Source organism: Loxodonta africana, chromosome 2 (genome assembly GCF_030014295.1).
Source record: "Loxodonta africana isolate mLoxAfr1 chromosome 2, mLoxAfr1.hap2, whole genome shotgun sequence".
NCBI lineage: Eukaryota > Metazoa > Chordata > Mammalia > Proboscidea > Elephantidae > Loxodonta > Loxodonta africana.
Genome location: NC_087343.1, coordinates 130,049,186 through 130,065,633, shown reverse-complemented (window position 1 = coordinate 130,065,633; position 16,448 = coordinate 130,049,186). Strand labels below are relative to the sequence as shown.

The window sequence follows — 16,448 nt, the reverse complement described above, 5'->3', positions numbered from 1 at the left end:
ACCAAATAATTAACATAAGCCCGGGGAGGCAAATAATTCTGTTTCCTCTCCTCCCTGTTGCTCTAGGTGAAATGTTAGGTGTCACTGGACAGGGTAGCAGTGTGTGTGGTAACAGTGAGGCTTTTGTGAAGAAACCAGTGAAGTCTAACACAGGGCCCTGGGCCCTTCCTCTGACCAAATAAATAAGATGGCGCAGAGGCTCCGGCAGTGCTCAGCCACTGAGAACACTGTGGAGAGAAGCTGATTAGGCCTCCCAGTTGGAAGCCAGAAATAAGGGTCCCTTCTCACAAAGAAATTGACAAAACTCAGTTGAGAAAGCCATACCCTAATCTCATATGCTAAGGAAGTCAGCTTGCTTTCTTACCATGCGGGTCACTCACCACTCCTCATAACTTCACTTGTCTCATATTTGACTGTCTTTTAAAGGAACTATAATTCATAGTCACATTTTACCTGTTCATAAAATAAGTCTTCAAAATGTGCTGAATCTGGCATCCCAGATACTATTTCCAAAAAAAATGTACTGTTTTTCAAAAGGCCTGAAAATGTTATATGTGGTTATTTAAAATCTTAATTTACTAGAATGTTTAGCCCATAGACTATATCAAAAAGAGGCAGGTTGCAGTAAAAAATGAGAAAAAAGTGAAAAAAAAAAATCCAGGATGTAGGATATAGGGTGTGCCCTGGGCCCATTCTCCTACACCTCTTCTACACACGCACACACAGCTATTGTCAATGAACTAGAAGTTTTATGTATATGTATATATAGCCCAAGTATAGCTGAGTAGGGTAGAAACATGTAGATATTTTCTTTCCTCTTTTCTGCTCTGACTTCAGTCAGCCAAAACACCTAGTTCTGAGCTTTACAGCTGATTAAGATTTCATTCAAGCTGTCTAGGAACGCGTGCAGCCTCTAAACTGGTTCCCAAAAACCAAAAAACCAAACCCGTTGCCATTGTGTCAAGTCTGACTCATAGCAATCCTATAGGACAGGGTAGAACTGCCCCATAGAGTTTCCAAGGAGTGCCTGGTTCATTTGAACTTCCGACCCTTTTGGTCCCCAGCCCTGCCTAAATCAGAGTCACCTGGGAACTCTTTTCACTTGCATATTTCAGGTCCCCATCCCACACCTACTGAACGAGATTGTGAAGAGTGGGTGAGGAGGAGGATAGAGCCACTACCAACTCATAAAGCACCTTTTGAACAAGTTTGGAAAAGGTTTGGAAATCTCTCAAGGTGTACTTCTTGACAGGTGAAATTCAGGCTGAATTTCTACCCTGGCTTTCCTCCTTGGCCAGGAGTTCTTGTGTAGTGCACAGCCTTACTTGGTTTGTAATTTTAAAAATGTTCTGGTGGCCCATGTGGTGGCAGTCAGCAGTCTGTAGACCGGCCTCAGCTATGCCTTGTTATTCTAGTTCCTGAAGAGGGTGGGGTACAGTGGAACATTTCTTTGACAAAAGCCTTATTACCGTTGGCAAAAGAATAGAGGATGCTTAAGGATGCATTCATACCAGAATAAAAAAAGTTAAATACTGAGCTCATGAAAAATAGATTAAACTCAAAACCAAACCCATTGCGGTTGAGCCAATTCTGACTCATAGCAACGCTATAGCACAGAGTAGAACTGCCTCATAGGGTTTCAAATGAGCAGCTGGTGGCTTTGAACTCCTGACCGTTTGGTTAGCAGCTGAGCTCTTAACCACTGCTCCGCCAGGGCTCCCAACTTCTACGTGTCTTGGAGAAGGGAGAGGGACTATTAGACATGGTGCGAAGGTAAGGAGGGGGAAGGAGAGTGTGAGCACAGGTGGGGTGCTCACCTGAGTCCAGCCAGGACATTGGAGGGAGAAGACTTGCAGGCACATTTATGAGAAGAATTGGGCTTCTCCATTCTTCCCAGCAAGCAGATCTAGTCCTGGTGTGGCCCCACCCCTTCTCTAGCCCTTTCCAAGTTACCAGAGACAGACCAAGTTTGACCATCTGAGAAAGTGAGCTGCTATTTCAGGGACTACTCTGCTCCAACATGGTTTCTCATAGGGCGTAACGATACCTGAATTATTATAATGAGGGCAGATCTGCCTTCCTTTGCCCTGAGACAGCTAAGTGCAAATTCAAGGGGGAGGTAATACTTTAGAATAAACGAGCTTTAATTACTGTGCAGTAGCCCAATCATCTACAATGCAGGTGACTCAGTAGTTGACCCTTTCCGGTATGGAGGAATGCAGAGCATGTATGCATGCACATGTGTATCTGTGTGTCTGTGTGGCCTTGGGGGCAGGGAGCCAGATAAAAACAGACTGTTGGGCCTCTGAAGTGAGGGGGGAGGGGCTTGTTTCCTGAAAAGAAAGTTGCAGAGAAAGGCCCCAAAGCTCCCAGATCTCCCACTCTGCCCAGGAGTTTGTTCCATTTTCTTTTTTGGGGGTCTGGACCAAGGCAGGCCGTGCTCTCTGGTATTTTTGTTTTGCAGTTGCAAATGCAAACATCTCTGATCCACATGACCTATCAAGATTTTTTTCAACCTGACTGCTTATATAAAGCAGATTTATTCTCAATGGATGCTGAAAGTTCATCGTATCCAAATAGAACAATTTGATTTAACAACCTTTTTTTTTTTGAGTGTCTCCATGTCCTGTGCAACCTAGTGGTTGGATACTGGGAACACAAAGAGACAGTGATGCCAGATCTCGACATGCAGAAGCTCATATTCTGTCACCGTAGACACCCCATCAGTGGAGGTGGACACACCAGTGAATCATGTCAGCACATGACTGTATGGTGCTGCTTTGTTGGTTGGAAGATTAGAAAAGCAGAAAAAGTGTTACAACATTATGACTAAATCCTATAGTTCCTCTCTCCTACGATCACCAAGTCCAGTTATTATTAACAAATCTCTGTCTTTGCTCTAATATATGTTTAACAGCTTGTGGTGTAGGAACAGACATTGAATCTGAATCATTTCTTTCATTCATTAACTCCCCGAATCTTGCAGTGCTGGCATAAGGAATGTAACAATTAAGTAGGACAAGGAGTTTGGGTTATATCTCTGGGAGGGGAAATAACGACACCCCAGATGATTTATTTTCTGCATTCATGCAATCACAAATGCCCTGTGAATGCTGATTTCCCATTGAGGCCACTGGCATAATGCATCAGGCATTAAATGCATGAACATTTCTTTAGAGCTGCTTAGCTGAAGTTTATCACGATCATTCAGCCATTGCCTAGCAACTTGTGAAGGCTATCAAAGAGCTCTTTGTCCTCAATCCTGGCAAAAACAGTCCCTCACAGATCTCCTTATCAGCATTAGAACATTTATCAGGAAAAAAACGCTTCCATTGAACCAGAGATTGCTGCAAATTTAAAGATACTCCCTTCCCGTTTTACCCCTTCCTCCAAATATTTTGGGAATTTATTTCCTGAAGTGACTAGTATTAACGTTTTTATCTATTCTTTGGTAAACATTCCAAATGAATTTCCTCAAGTAGTCTCATAATTCTTCTATTGCTCTATTATAACCTGGGCAAAGGTTAAAAAACGTAGACCTGAGCTCAAGAAAGTATGTCTCCTCATAAACAAGCAAGGCAGACATTTCCACCCCAACCTGGGAAAGGTCATCATTTTAGATGCACAAAATATAAATGTTAGGCTCCCTGGTTTGAGTGCACTTCACTTCTTCAGGAACGCAAGGAATGATAAGGCCATTCCGTCCAGTTGGAAAGTGGTCCTGAATATTATATTGGAAAGAGGAACTTTGCTTATTGGCTCATTCAACAAATATTTAACACCTTTCATGTGATAATCCCTGTAGTGAGCAAAAACAGGCAAGCCTCATCTCTCTGTCATGGAGTTGCCAGAACTCATTAAATACCCTGGGTGTGGTGGGCAGAAGGGGAGATCCTGCATCTGCATTTTCTCCTATCTCTCCAGAATTCATCCATTCCCCTGCATCCAACTGCCATTGATTTAGTTCGAGATCTTGTTGTTTTCATCATATATCACCTGGGTAGCCTAAACCAGCTACCTGACCAGCTTCAAATGTTTCTGTCCTCTTACAAAGTAAAAATTTAATTTCTTCCCTTTTCTACTTAAAAACTGTTCACTCGGTCCCTATTAACACCAGGAGGAAGCTCATACTCCACTGCATGGCAGGACCACTGCCCAGTGGCGCAGACTCCTCTCCCCTTGCTTTCAGACTCTGAGTTTCAGCCATGCCCAATATGTGTGATTTCTGAAGGATATACATATACTTCTTTGGGCCTTGAGCCTGTCAATCACTTTTCCTTTAGCCTGGAACCCTCCTCCTCTTCCAGAGTTACCTCCTTTCCTGACCATGATCCCAAGACAGAGTTTGGTGTGCCTGATATGGGACCCTTATCACCCTGGAGCTATCCCTGTTAGAAAACTTCTCACGTGGGCATCAGCAGGGCTTACAGCCACCACAGCCCTTGACCATTTGTTGAGTTGACTTTTTTTCTTTGACAAACAAGGAAGCAAAAGATGTCTTGCAGTACTCTAGTGAAGCTGGCAAAGAGTAGGATGAGATCAGTGGAAACAAGGAATAAACACACACACACACACACACACACAAATGCTTAAAACTAACTTCTAACTCTATTCTGGACAAAGTTTTACTGCAGGGCTGACCTTACATCAAGATAATATCAGCAGCCATATACCTAGTGTGAGCTAGAGAAGCACTTACTCAGTACTCCTTCAGCCTTGCTGGCTGAAATTTCACAATTAGAGATTTATTTCTTAGGCTCTTTAAAATGTGTGCTGTATTAAAATGATCATATTCTCTAAAGAGGTAACATATCTGTAAGAATGAATTCATTGATCTTGTCTTGTGCTGATTGTATGATGAAAAAAAAAATGATGAAAGGGAAGATAAAAGGAGGCACAGAGCATCTGAAAAGGGAAGAGTAGCAATAGGAGACAAGGGTGCAGCAAGAGGAAGAAAGCCTTCCGCTTTTCCCTGGAGTCACCACCTGACTGAGACATAATTTATATTCGTCTTCAAATAGACAAGGCATTAATATCCACAAAATGGTGACTCATTTTTACTGACAGAGAAAAAGGAAAGAGTGCATTTTGGGGGAGGGGCGGGGGAAGGGATGTTAGTACTAAAATTTTTCTAATTTTCTTTCAGAGGAATCGTTTCTTTGCGGTCCTGAAATAAAAGTTATTTAGAAGTAGTCTTGTTTCTGTTGAAATGTGCTTATATGACTGGAGACAGGAGGTTTGATAGATGACCTCTAGAATTTATGATTATCTGGAAATGAAATGATGGGTAAATTATGTGAAACAAGCTCATCTTGGCAATGGCTCTCCTTGCTATATCATGGGCCTTATTTCTTACATCAAAACTACCTCGATAAAGTTGATTGTGACTAATGGTTATGCCAACTAGCTGGACAAACCTGTTAAGGCAAGAGGAATCAGATAGGAAATGAAGGATCCCTTTATTCAGATTTGCCAATCTGGCCTGGAGTCATTTTTCTTAATAGGCTCTGATTGAGAATGTGCTAAGTCATACATAAATCATTACAACTTATAATGTAAGAAAGCAGCTATACTTTTGACCTAAAGTGTACTGCATTCCATCTTAACTGCATTTATTAAGTATAAAATGAAGAAGAGATTTGACAAGGAGCTGATAAATTAAGTCATCATAAATAGCTACCTTTTCACTCCTAAGCCCTCACCCCATAAGAGTGTCAAAAATCAGGACTAATTTTTAGGATGATGATTTGATTAACCAGACAATTACTCAGCTTCCACGTCTTCTAAGTCCTGACTGGGATTGGCCTGGATGGCTCCGGATCAAAACACCCAGGGTGGTCAGTCTCTTCTTGGCTGCTATTTAACAGGAGTCATGGCTCTAGGTCATAGGGCTCAGGATTCGAATTTGAATAGAGAGTGATGCCTGTAATGGGATACTTTCCTCAAACTAGATTTGCAGCCTCCTTTCAAGTGGTTTTCTGCTCAATATGTTTAATGCTTCTGCTTAGCATTGCTGTTATTAGTGGCCATCGAGTTAGCACCAACTTGTGATGTATAACAACAAAATGTTGCCTGGTCCTGTGCCATGTTCATGACCGTTGGTATGTTTGAGTCCATTGTTGCAGCTGTTGTGTCAATCCATCTCACGGAAGGTTTCCTTCGTCCTCACTGGCCCTCCACTTGACCAAACAAGATAGCCTCATCCAATGATCAGCCCCTTCCGATGCTGCAACCAAAGTAAGCAAGTCAAAAGCTCAGATAATATTCTGCGATCCATAGGGTTTCCATTGGCTAACTTTCAGAAGTAGATCACCAGCCTTTTCTTCGTAGTATGTCCTAGTCTGAAAGTTCCGCTGAAATCAGTCCACCTTGGGTCAACCTGCTGGTATGTGAAATACCAGTGGCGTAGCTTGCAGCATCATAGTAACACTTAAGCCACCACAGTATGACAAACTGACAGACGGTGGGTGGAATAGTGCCTAGCAGTGTAAAATCCATTGCTGTGGAGTCAATTCTGACTCATGGTGACCCTATAGGACAGAGTAGAACCACACCATACAGTTTGAAGGAGCGCCTTGTGGATTCAAACTGCTGACCTTTTCGTTAGCAGCTGTAACGCTTAACCACTACGCCACTAGGGTTTCCTGTAGTAGTAGAGTAGTGGGTAAAAACACCGGATAAGACTCTGTAGCTAGTGTATCGAATTTAGGGAGCATAGAATTTGCAATTCTATCTCAGTTTTTCCAAAGGGATTTTTTAGAAAGATAATATATTTGTGAACTCAAGAAAAAAAAAAAAAAAAAAACCGTAGGCCCAAATTCCGTGTTTTATTCTATGTTTAAACATTTAAACTTCAATTGGTTTCATTACAGGTTTGATCTCCTTTCTTTAGCCAGTGGTTCTAAGCTGAAATAAATGTCCATTGTCAGTGCGAGGCAGACACAATGAGGCCTGCGTGCTTTCATGCCTACTTAATGGTCTTTACCATGTGGGATACTTTCAGAAGGAGCAAAAGGAGCAGTAAAAAGTGGAGAGTTACGGTTCAGCAGGAATGGCTGCGTACCAATTAGTAACGTCCGTGTTATGGTTTGGGGCTTCTTCTGTGTTAAGATCCAGGCCATGGTGATTTTTTTTTTTCCTAATTGATTTAGAAGCAAAAACCATGATATAAAACATGGCGTTCTCAGAATCCTTGGTGCTGAGTGTCGTTTGTGTTCTGGAATCCTTGAGTGTGTGTGTGCTTGTTCTTACCATGTTTTCATTTGGTCTGAGGCCAGCAGTCAGCAGTTCACCACTAATTATAACTCACTCTTACTACCTCTCAATGGAAAGAGCATTTCTTTGAGTTGTGAGGAATTCATACTTACAAGATAGAGGCTCCCTTGGAATTTCAAATACGAACTTACAAAAGAGACTTTGATTTACCGTACACAAAATTTGGCTTTATTTTTATTTTTGCAATCTCAGATTTTCTTTACTTTTTTTTATGCATCTGTTTATTCACTCATGGCTGATTCCCAAGTTTTTGCATTTCCAGGATGAGTTAAATACCTACATATAGTTTCAGAGTAATAAATTGCTTAGCCGACTATGAACAACATTAGTTGTGATTTTCTGCTTATATCTGTCCAATGTCAGATTAAGTTTTTAAAGAGGAATTCGGTGGCACATGTTAATATATCTTTTTATCCTGCATATATATCATCAAAATATTTTAAGATCACCATTTTTTTTTTCCTCCAGGGGAGGGTTTTATTTACATAAAACAATTTAGCTACCTTTTACTTTGCCTTAACTTTTACAGTTTGTCCATTTCTATGTTTAAAAAAAGAACGGGGTGATGGAGAAGTCACGGAGGGTTGCATGATACAGAATTCAATAAATTTTTAAATAAATTTCACTTTTAGTAGGCAGAGCGCTTTCTGCACCCTCCTCCTAAAATATCAGTCTAACAGAGGCACTTTATTCCTTTTCTTCTTGATTCCATTGAAAATAGTTCTGGGTATTATTTTAATGTTACGATGATACTGTGTATTGGTGTATGTGAGGTGGTAACTGGATTTGAAATCTTTTATCACCTCTGCTCGCTGCTGCCTGTGATCACTCAGATTTAATACTGTTAGCTTAGTCGTCGTCTTTGACTTTGAATCCCCAAAGTGCCCACACAGCCTGTCACTCAAGATTATCCCATGTGGGCTGTTTCAGGTGTCCACTGTGACAGCGTGTGTGCCGAAGGACGCTGGGGCCCCAACTGCTCCCTGCCCTGCTACTGCAAAAATGGAGCTTCGTGCTCCCCCGACGATGGCATCTGTGAGTGTGCTCCAGGATTCAGAGGCACCACTTGTCAGAGAAGTAAGTGTCTCATTAGGCACTAATTTCTGCCCTCCTTTCCTTGGGCATTGTGTACGGAATAATTATCTCTGTTCCACCACTCACTCTGTAGTGATGTTCTGTTGCAATTGAGGGCAGAACTGACCTCGATAGCACTTCCGCATGGGCTTTATTCTTTCTAACCTTCAGCATTAACCTGACAGATGGGGCTTTAACCAAGTCTTCTCAGTAATGATTTCATTGCCCCATTGGCACCATCGTCAGGAGATGTTTCTTGATCCTTCCTTAAATCTTGCAAATGGTGTTCCAGAAATCCAATGACCTGTAAATATTTTATTCAGCCACTTGGCATTGGCCTTACCTCAATTACCAAAAGTCAACATCAGCCAAACCTTGCGGCAAATCATACATCCTGCTATGAGTCTTGAAGTCAGTGCTTTGGGGGAAAAAAAACAATTGCAGAGCTAAAAGAGGGAGCTGTTGACATTGCTTAGTAGAATTTTTGATTTAGGAAATGATTCATAAGATTTTACTAAGTCTTTTATTAAATATAAGACTCATCACAATCATTAACCTCGGCCATTCTGAGCAGGAAAAGTCTTCTAGCTCTGATTGTGCATTTATTGCCAGGAATGACTGTTAAAGGATAAAGAATCAACTCATGGTCTGAGGGTTCTTATTTCATACTTGCTACTATCTGCAATTTTATTTTGTTTATTCATTTTTCTGTCCATCAGTAATGTTTTGAACCATGGTCTATGCCAAGCCTCCAGATAATTAGGGACATAAATGAGGAATAAAAAGGACTAAGGCATTTGACTGCCCTCAAGGAATTCGGAATGTAGTGGCTTCTTTTCATTACTAAAGAGTTCCCTTGTTCCTTTTGTGGTTATTATTCTATACTTGGAAAATTTAAATTCTCAGCGTCAATTTTTTAAGTTGATTTTTCTCACACACATGTGGCTATTAAAGGCCTTACCAGAAACTTTAACTAGACCCCTAATGTGGAATGATAGAGAAAAGTGTCTCAGGGAGCATAACTGAATTTCCTTTCTTTTCCAGTTTGCTCCCCTGGGTTTTATGGGCATCGCTGCAGCCAGACGTGCCCACAGTGTGTGCACAGCAGTGGGCCCTGCCACCACATCACAGGCTTGTGTGACTGCTTGCCTGGCTTCACGGGGGCTCTCTGCAATGAAGGTGAGGTTCTCATGCATTTGGGGGAGATACGTGATGATGAGCAAGCCCTGTGGAGCCTGTCCTCCGGCTTTCTTTCAGGCTTCCCAAAGAACATATTTTCAGTTATCAGCTCTCAGTGCCTTCTGGTATGCTGTGTCTGCAGCTTCTGAAAATATGACTTTGAGCTTTGGAAAACCCGCTTACCACTCCAGCAAAATGTCTTTATTCTCAGAGCTGTGCAACTCCAGTTTTAATTGGAAATATCCTCCCATTAAAAATCAATATGAGGAAGGATGTTGACTCTGTGAGTGAGAAACCAAGAAGTCAGATTTCTAAAAATGTGATGATGCCTCGTGGTTTATGTAACCTTAATGAGGGTCTTTGGCTTCATGCATTTGTGAAAATGAGCCCACTCAAGATGAGGGATGCTGGTGTGTGGAGGCAAGCACTAGACTGGCAGCTGGGTTGGTAATCTTTCAAGTTCCTTTTGTCCCGAGAGTCTAGGATTCTGTGAGATGGGATGTGATTGTGAGTTACTGACCTATAGCTTATTCACAGTGTGTCCCAGTGGCAGATTTGGGAAAAACTGTGCAGGGATTTGTACTTGCACCAACAATGGAACCTGCAACCCCATTGACAGATCTTGTCAGTGTTACCCAGGTTGGATCGGCAGTGACTGCTCTCAACGTAAGTCTTGTTTGATTCTCAAATCTCTGAGAACAACTAATCAAACTTTTTTATTTGTTGGTTTTCAAATTCCTTAGGACTGAAGTATGAGTGTTTGTATAATCATGAAAGAATAGGTGACTAGTTATAAGATATATTATTATTGTTTTAAAATTGCTTTTTTTTTTTTTTCATTAAGGGCTCTATGCAGTGGTCCTGTATTTAGATCCAAATAATGTCTTGGGAAGAACCTAAATATGTACCATTTTCATTATTTACTTTTCGGTGACTCATGACCCACTGAATTAAAATGAAAATAGGTCCACTTAGAAGTCTGTTCCTTCAATGCAGCTATCTGGAGAGTTAACGATAGGGAGAGTTAATGATAGGGAAAATGAAGAAGTAGAGTTTCAGTGATGTGAGCCTTAGATACCTGTGGGGATCCTGAGCCAACTTTAGTGCCCACCTAACAGCAGCTCACATGCTTAACTCCACCTTGGCCTCACCCAGGTGCCTCACAACTGCGGTATTTCTGACCAGAGCTGAGCAACCCTATGAAGAACTATAAATGACTTTTAGATTACTCATGTCATGAAGACAGAACACTGTAAATCACTGATTTATGATTCGAAAGGGTTAATGCAACCTCTAAAAGCATTCAACTTTTGGCCAAGGAATAACATATGCACTGGGGTAATCTGGTACCATTCCTTGCAAATTTCATGGCACGTACTCGGTTTATGTGGAGTTCGCCACCATGCACAGAAGAGAAATCAAAAAATGACTACATACTGATTTTGCACTGCAGTTTCTTGGTTATTTAATTCAGACTTCACAGTTAAAGTCAACTTGTATGTACTAATTGATGAGAAATACGTTTTGTCTGAGTTTTTTTTTTCTCAGTAGTTCATTCCGCATTCTATTTATAAGGAATAAAGGAGCACAGCCTTCTGAAAAACCAGCACAGCACAACTGTATCAGAAAGGTTGCTCTTTGGAGGAAGAAGTATTAGACACAAACCCTTGGTGTGTGTATCATTCTATTTGGGGGGAAATCACTTCAAAAGTTACCATGGTCTGCTTACATCTGCATGTATCCCAAGGGCTCTGACTGATTCAGGTTGGCATATGGACAGTTCGAGGAGTACATACTGAAAGGCACAGTTTTGGGAGAAAAAAACAAACAAGCAAACACCCAAAATCATTGTCATAAAATGACTGATATACTTGTTCCTTTCTAAAGCACTCTTTATTTTGGAAGTTGGTCACTTCCTCATATAGAAGCAGAATGTGCTTGAAGGGACAAAATAGGGAACACCACCATGAATGGAGACTATAGTGTTGCCTACTCCCATCGTCACTCTGGAGGAAGCTGATTTATTTGGCAAAAGCCTTTGCTTCTCTTGGGGAATCATTGATTTCATTGATTCCCTTATGGACTTTGTAGAACCACCTTGATATTTCTACTTGGCTGATTGTCAGCCTGTCTATAAAGAGAAAGATCCTTCACAGTGAAAATAGAGGTTGAAAAATTAAAAGGATGCATTTAAAGGCGCAGGTGTCCTTGAGTAAATGCTTTTTTAAAGCCCTGTCTCTACATTTGTCTTTTGGACTATAAAAGCTGGATGATTCTCAGTCCCATTATTTTATGACAGCCAATATAAGGAGTGGAGCCCATTACAAACAGATAATCTTAGAAAAATATATTGTGAACATAAAAGGGTTTACGAAGGTTTGGTAATTATCATCTAAGGAATAAGTTGTTTCAGGTGAAGAGTGTTCCACTGAGTATCACATGAACTGAACACTTTAATCATTTTTACACTTGAGTCTTGCTGTGGCCTTAAAAGAGAGAAGCTGTGTGAGTGGCCATCTGTGATACTCCACTGGCCCCACCCCATATGGAGCGAGGGAGAATGAAGAAAACCAAAGACACAGGGGAAGATTAGTCCAAAGGTCTAATGGACAACAAGTACCACAGCCTCCGACAGGCTAAGTGCAGCACAGTGAGATGGTGCCCAGCTACCACCACTGACTTCTCTGACACGGACCACAATAGAGGGTCCCAGACAGAGCTGGAGAAAAATATAGAACAAAATTCTAACTCAAAAAAAGACCAGACTTACTGGCCTGACAGAGACTGGCAAAACCCTAAGAGTATGGCCCCCGAACCCCCTTATATCTCAGTAATGAAGTCACTTCTGAGGTTCACCCTCCAGCCAAAGAGTAGACAGGCCCATAAAACAAAATGAGACTAAATGGGCACACCAGCCCGTGGGCAAGAACAACAAAGCAGGAAGGGACAGGAAAGCTGTTAATGGGGAACCCAAGGTCAAGAACGGAAATGTGTTGACACGTCATGGGGTTGGCAACCAAAGCCACAAAACAATATGTGTATTAATTGTTTAATGAGAAACTAATTTGCTCTGTAAACCTTCCTCTAAAGCACATTAAAAAAAAAAAAAAAACTGCTAGAAAAATAAATAAAACAGAGAAGCTGTATTTACCTAACATATAACAAATGTTATTTTTAATATGTGTAACCTTCGACAAATCACTATTAACCTTTCTTGGACCTCAGTTTGTCATGTGTAAAATGAGGATGTCGTACTTACAAAATTCACTCGTTCTAAGGTTCATTCCAGACCTCGAGTGTCAGCTATTACTTTTCCTTTGCTCTTGGGCAAAAATGATGTACAGAATTATGGAAGAATTCTTTTTCATCTTTTTACTTATTTCTGATTTATTTATTGCCTTTATGGTCCATATTCCTTACTGGGTAAACACATAGAAACTATAGGTGGACATCTTTTTAAGCAATTATAATGTCCCTGAAGCATTAGTACAAATAAAAAAGAATTTTTTGTAAATCAAATCATTTTACTCCATAATCTTGGATTACTATTTCACAGATACTTTATCTGAGTTTCTGATTCTTCTTCAATTGGCAGTAACTCCTAATGATTTCGTTTTATTATTTCCTGCTTCTTCCAGTTATATATATATTTTTATATTTTTCTTCCAGTTACAAGCTTTTTTGAGTAAACCAATTCTTACATACTACTGGGAGCCTTAACATTTAAAATGAGCCTATAGTGACAACTCTGGAGTAGAGTGAAAAGTGCAGGATTTAGAGATCAGAGACACAAATTGTACGAACATGGATCCCTTGACCTTTCTCAAGTCGAATCATTTTCCCATCTGATCGCTGCTCAAATGTCCTCTCCTTAGAGAGTGCTTCCCTAAAAGAGTAGCTCCCATCATTCTTGCCTGCCTTTTCCTATTTTATTTTTTTCATAGCACTTATGGCCATTGTTTTTTTTTTTGATTGGCTGGTTTGGTGGTTGGTTGCCTACCTCCTCTACTAAAATATAAGCTTCCTGAGGTGGTACAAACTTTGTCTTGTCCTCTGCTATCTCCCCTGTGCTTAGAACATTGCCAGGTACATAGTAGGCATTGAATGTGTTTGTTAAATAACTGAATCTGTAAACTTGAGATGGTTTTTTCTCCTCCTGCCTCACTCTATAAACTGCAAGCGTGCACATATGTCTGCAGTGATGGTGGCTGCGGTCAGCATTGCCGTCTGGGTCTGAGTGCAGAATTGGGGCACTGTGCTCCCTCTTTCCTGATGCACATTGCTAGCTCTCATATGCAAGGAGGTGTGTGAGGGTGGATGGGATTCGGTCTGCGTGCTGCTGGCCTCAGGACTCTACCAAAACCTCTCTGTGCATGTTGTGGTTTCAGCATGTCCACCTGCTCACTGGGGCCCAAACTGCATCCACACCTGCAACTGCCACAACGGGGCTTTCTGCAGCGCCTATGACGGGGAATGTAAATGCACTCCTGGCTGGACGGGGCTCTACTGCACTCAGAGTAAGTGACGGGCCTTGTGAGGCTGACCAACGGAAGCCACATCCAAGGAGAAAATAGCCTTGCCCTTTGCGTGCATGATCTGGACTCACCACCGGGGTGTTTGGTCTAGCCAATGACCTCTAGATATCTAAATGTCTCCAAGTGGCTAAGAGCTGTCACATTCCAACTATTCTGTCTGTATATTATATCAGGACACTGAGATGGAGCCATGCTATAGCCTGATGGTGTGCAGCTCCTTTCTTCTCCCTCTTTTTACCAGACTCTGTTTATGTGGATCAAACCCCTTGTCATTTATTCTAACACCACAAAGGTTGGAATAGGTATAGTGGTTAGGAAGTAGTGATGACAACAAGCCTCACCGCCTGGGTTAATGTGCATTCTTGGAAAAGATTGAGTTTGCTGGTTCTCAAACTTTACTGAGCTTCAGAATCACCTGGAGAGCTTGTTACAGCACAAAGCTCTGAGCCCCACACCCAGAGTATCTAATCTATAGTAGGTCTGAGGTAGGACCTGATAATTTACTTTTCTAACAACTTTCCAGGTGATGCTGTGGCCCAGGGACCACACTTTGAGAATCACTGCTCTAGTTCATTTTCCCATTTTGTGCTCCCACAGTGTCCTAACTACAGAGGTGTCTATATATATTTTCTTTTCCTATGAGGTTTTTCGACGGCACTGGGGTTTTTATGAGGTTTTTAGATATAAAGGACAAAGTTCTCCACAAATGAGCATCACTGAGAAGAGAGACTGTTCTCTACCCTCTTGCCTTCAGTTGAATAAAGGAGACAAGATAAGAAAGCATGATTTTTGATAATCATTAATAATAATGAATAATTTTAAAATCAAGAAATGAGCTGAGGAGGAAAGCTGAGTCAGAAATTAAGGCAATCCTTGTTTAATGCTGATTAGAAAACAGGCCAAACAAGTCTTTTGAAACTTTCTAAAAGGGGCTGTAGACCTTAAGCTGTGACTTAAAGGAGAGATTTGGAAAGGAGGGAGACTGTCCCAAGATTTCTGTGGAGATAATATATACATAGGTAAAGTTTTTGAGCTCCTTGGAGAAAAGTACTTCGAAGTTATTATTAATATTTCTAATATTCAAAAGACTACTGCGGAAGAGCTACCTCCTCAAAGTAGAGTTGACCTTAATTACACGGATGGAGTCAAGCTTTTGGGACCTTTATTTGCTCATGTGGCACGACTCAAAATGACGACATTAATAATTGGAACATGGAATGTACAAAGTGTGAATCTAGGAAAACTGGAAGTTGCCAAATTGAAATGGAACACATAAGCACTGATATCTCAGTCACTAATGAGCTCAAATGGACATTTTGAACCAGACAATCATATGGTCTGCTACGCTGGGAACGACAGCTTGAAGAGGAATGGCATTAAATTCACTGTCAAAATGAACATTTCAAGATCCATCATGAAGTACAACACTGTCAATGATAGGATAATATCCATACGCCTACAAGGAAGACCAGTTAATACGACTATTATTCAAATTTATGCACCAACCATTAAGACCAAAGATGAAGAAATTGAAGATTTTTACCAACTTCTGCAGTCTGAAATTGATTGAACATGCAATCAGGATGCTTCGATAATTGCTGTTGATTGGAATGCAAAAGTTGGAAATAAAGAATTGGTAGGTAGAAAATATGGCCTTGGTGATAGAAACGATGCCAAAGGTCAAATGGTAGAATTTTGCAAGACCAGCGACTTCTTCATTGCACATACCTTTTTTCACCAACGTAAATGGTGAGTATACATGTGTACCTTGCCAGATGGAATACACAGGAATCAAATCGACTACATCTGTGGGAAGAAATGATGGAAAAGGTCAATATCATCAGTCAGAACAAGGCCAGGGACCGACTGCAGAACAGACCATCAATTGCTCATTTACAAGTTCAAGTTGAAATTGAAGAAAATTAGAATAAGTCAACAAAAGCCAAAGTACGACCTTGAGTATATCCCACCTGAATTTAGAAACCATCTCAAGAATAGATTTGACATGTTGCACACTAATGATTGCAGACCAGACGAGTAGTGGAATGACATCAAGGACCTCAGACGTGAAGAAAGCAAGAGGTCACTAAAAAGACAAGAAAGAAAAAAAAAAAACAAAAAGGATGTCAGAAGAAACTCTGAAATTTGCTCTTGAACATTGAGTAGCTAAAGTGAAAGGAAGAAATGATGAAGTAAAAGAGTTGAACAGGTGGCTCAAAAAGACAAAATAAATATAATGCAAAATAAATATAGTGCAAAAACCTGGAAATAGAAAACCAAAAGGGAAGAACACGCATTTCTCAAGCTGAAAGAACTGAAGAAAAAATTCAAGCCACAAGTTACAATACTGAAGGATTCTATGGGGAAAATATTAAACGACTCAGG

At 40.8% G+C, this 16,448-nt stretch overlaps 1 protein-coding gene across 2 annotated transcripts in view; it reads left to right on the top strand.

The window, feature by feature from the left end:
- Nucleotides 1-16,448, top strand: part of MEGF10 (multiple EGF like domains 10) — a 127,278-nt gene that overhangs the window by 89,494 nt on the left and 21,336 nt on the right. Inside the window, exons 13-16 of one of the 2 annotated variants that reach the window (XM_010590254.3) lie at nt 8,206-8,352; nt 9,394-9,528; nt 10,066-10,194; nt 13,917-14,045. In XM_010590254.3, the coding sequence (XP_010588556.1) occupies nt 8,206-8,352; nt 9,394-9,528; nt 10,066-10,194; nt 13,917-14,045 (540 nt within the window). The remainder of the gene's footprint in view (nt 1-8,205; nt 8,353-9,393; nt 9,529-10,065; nt 10,195-13,916; nt 14,046-16,448) is intronic. The other variant, XM_064275630.1, reaches the window with a different exon arrangement.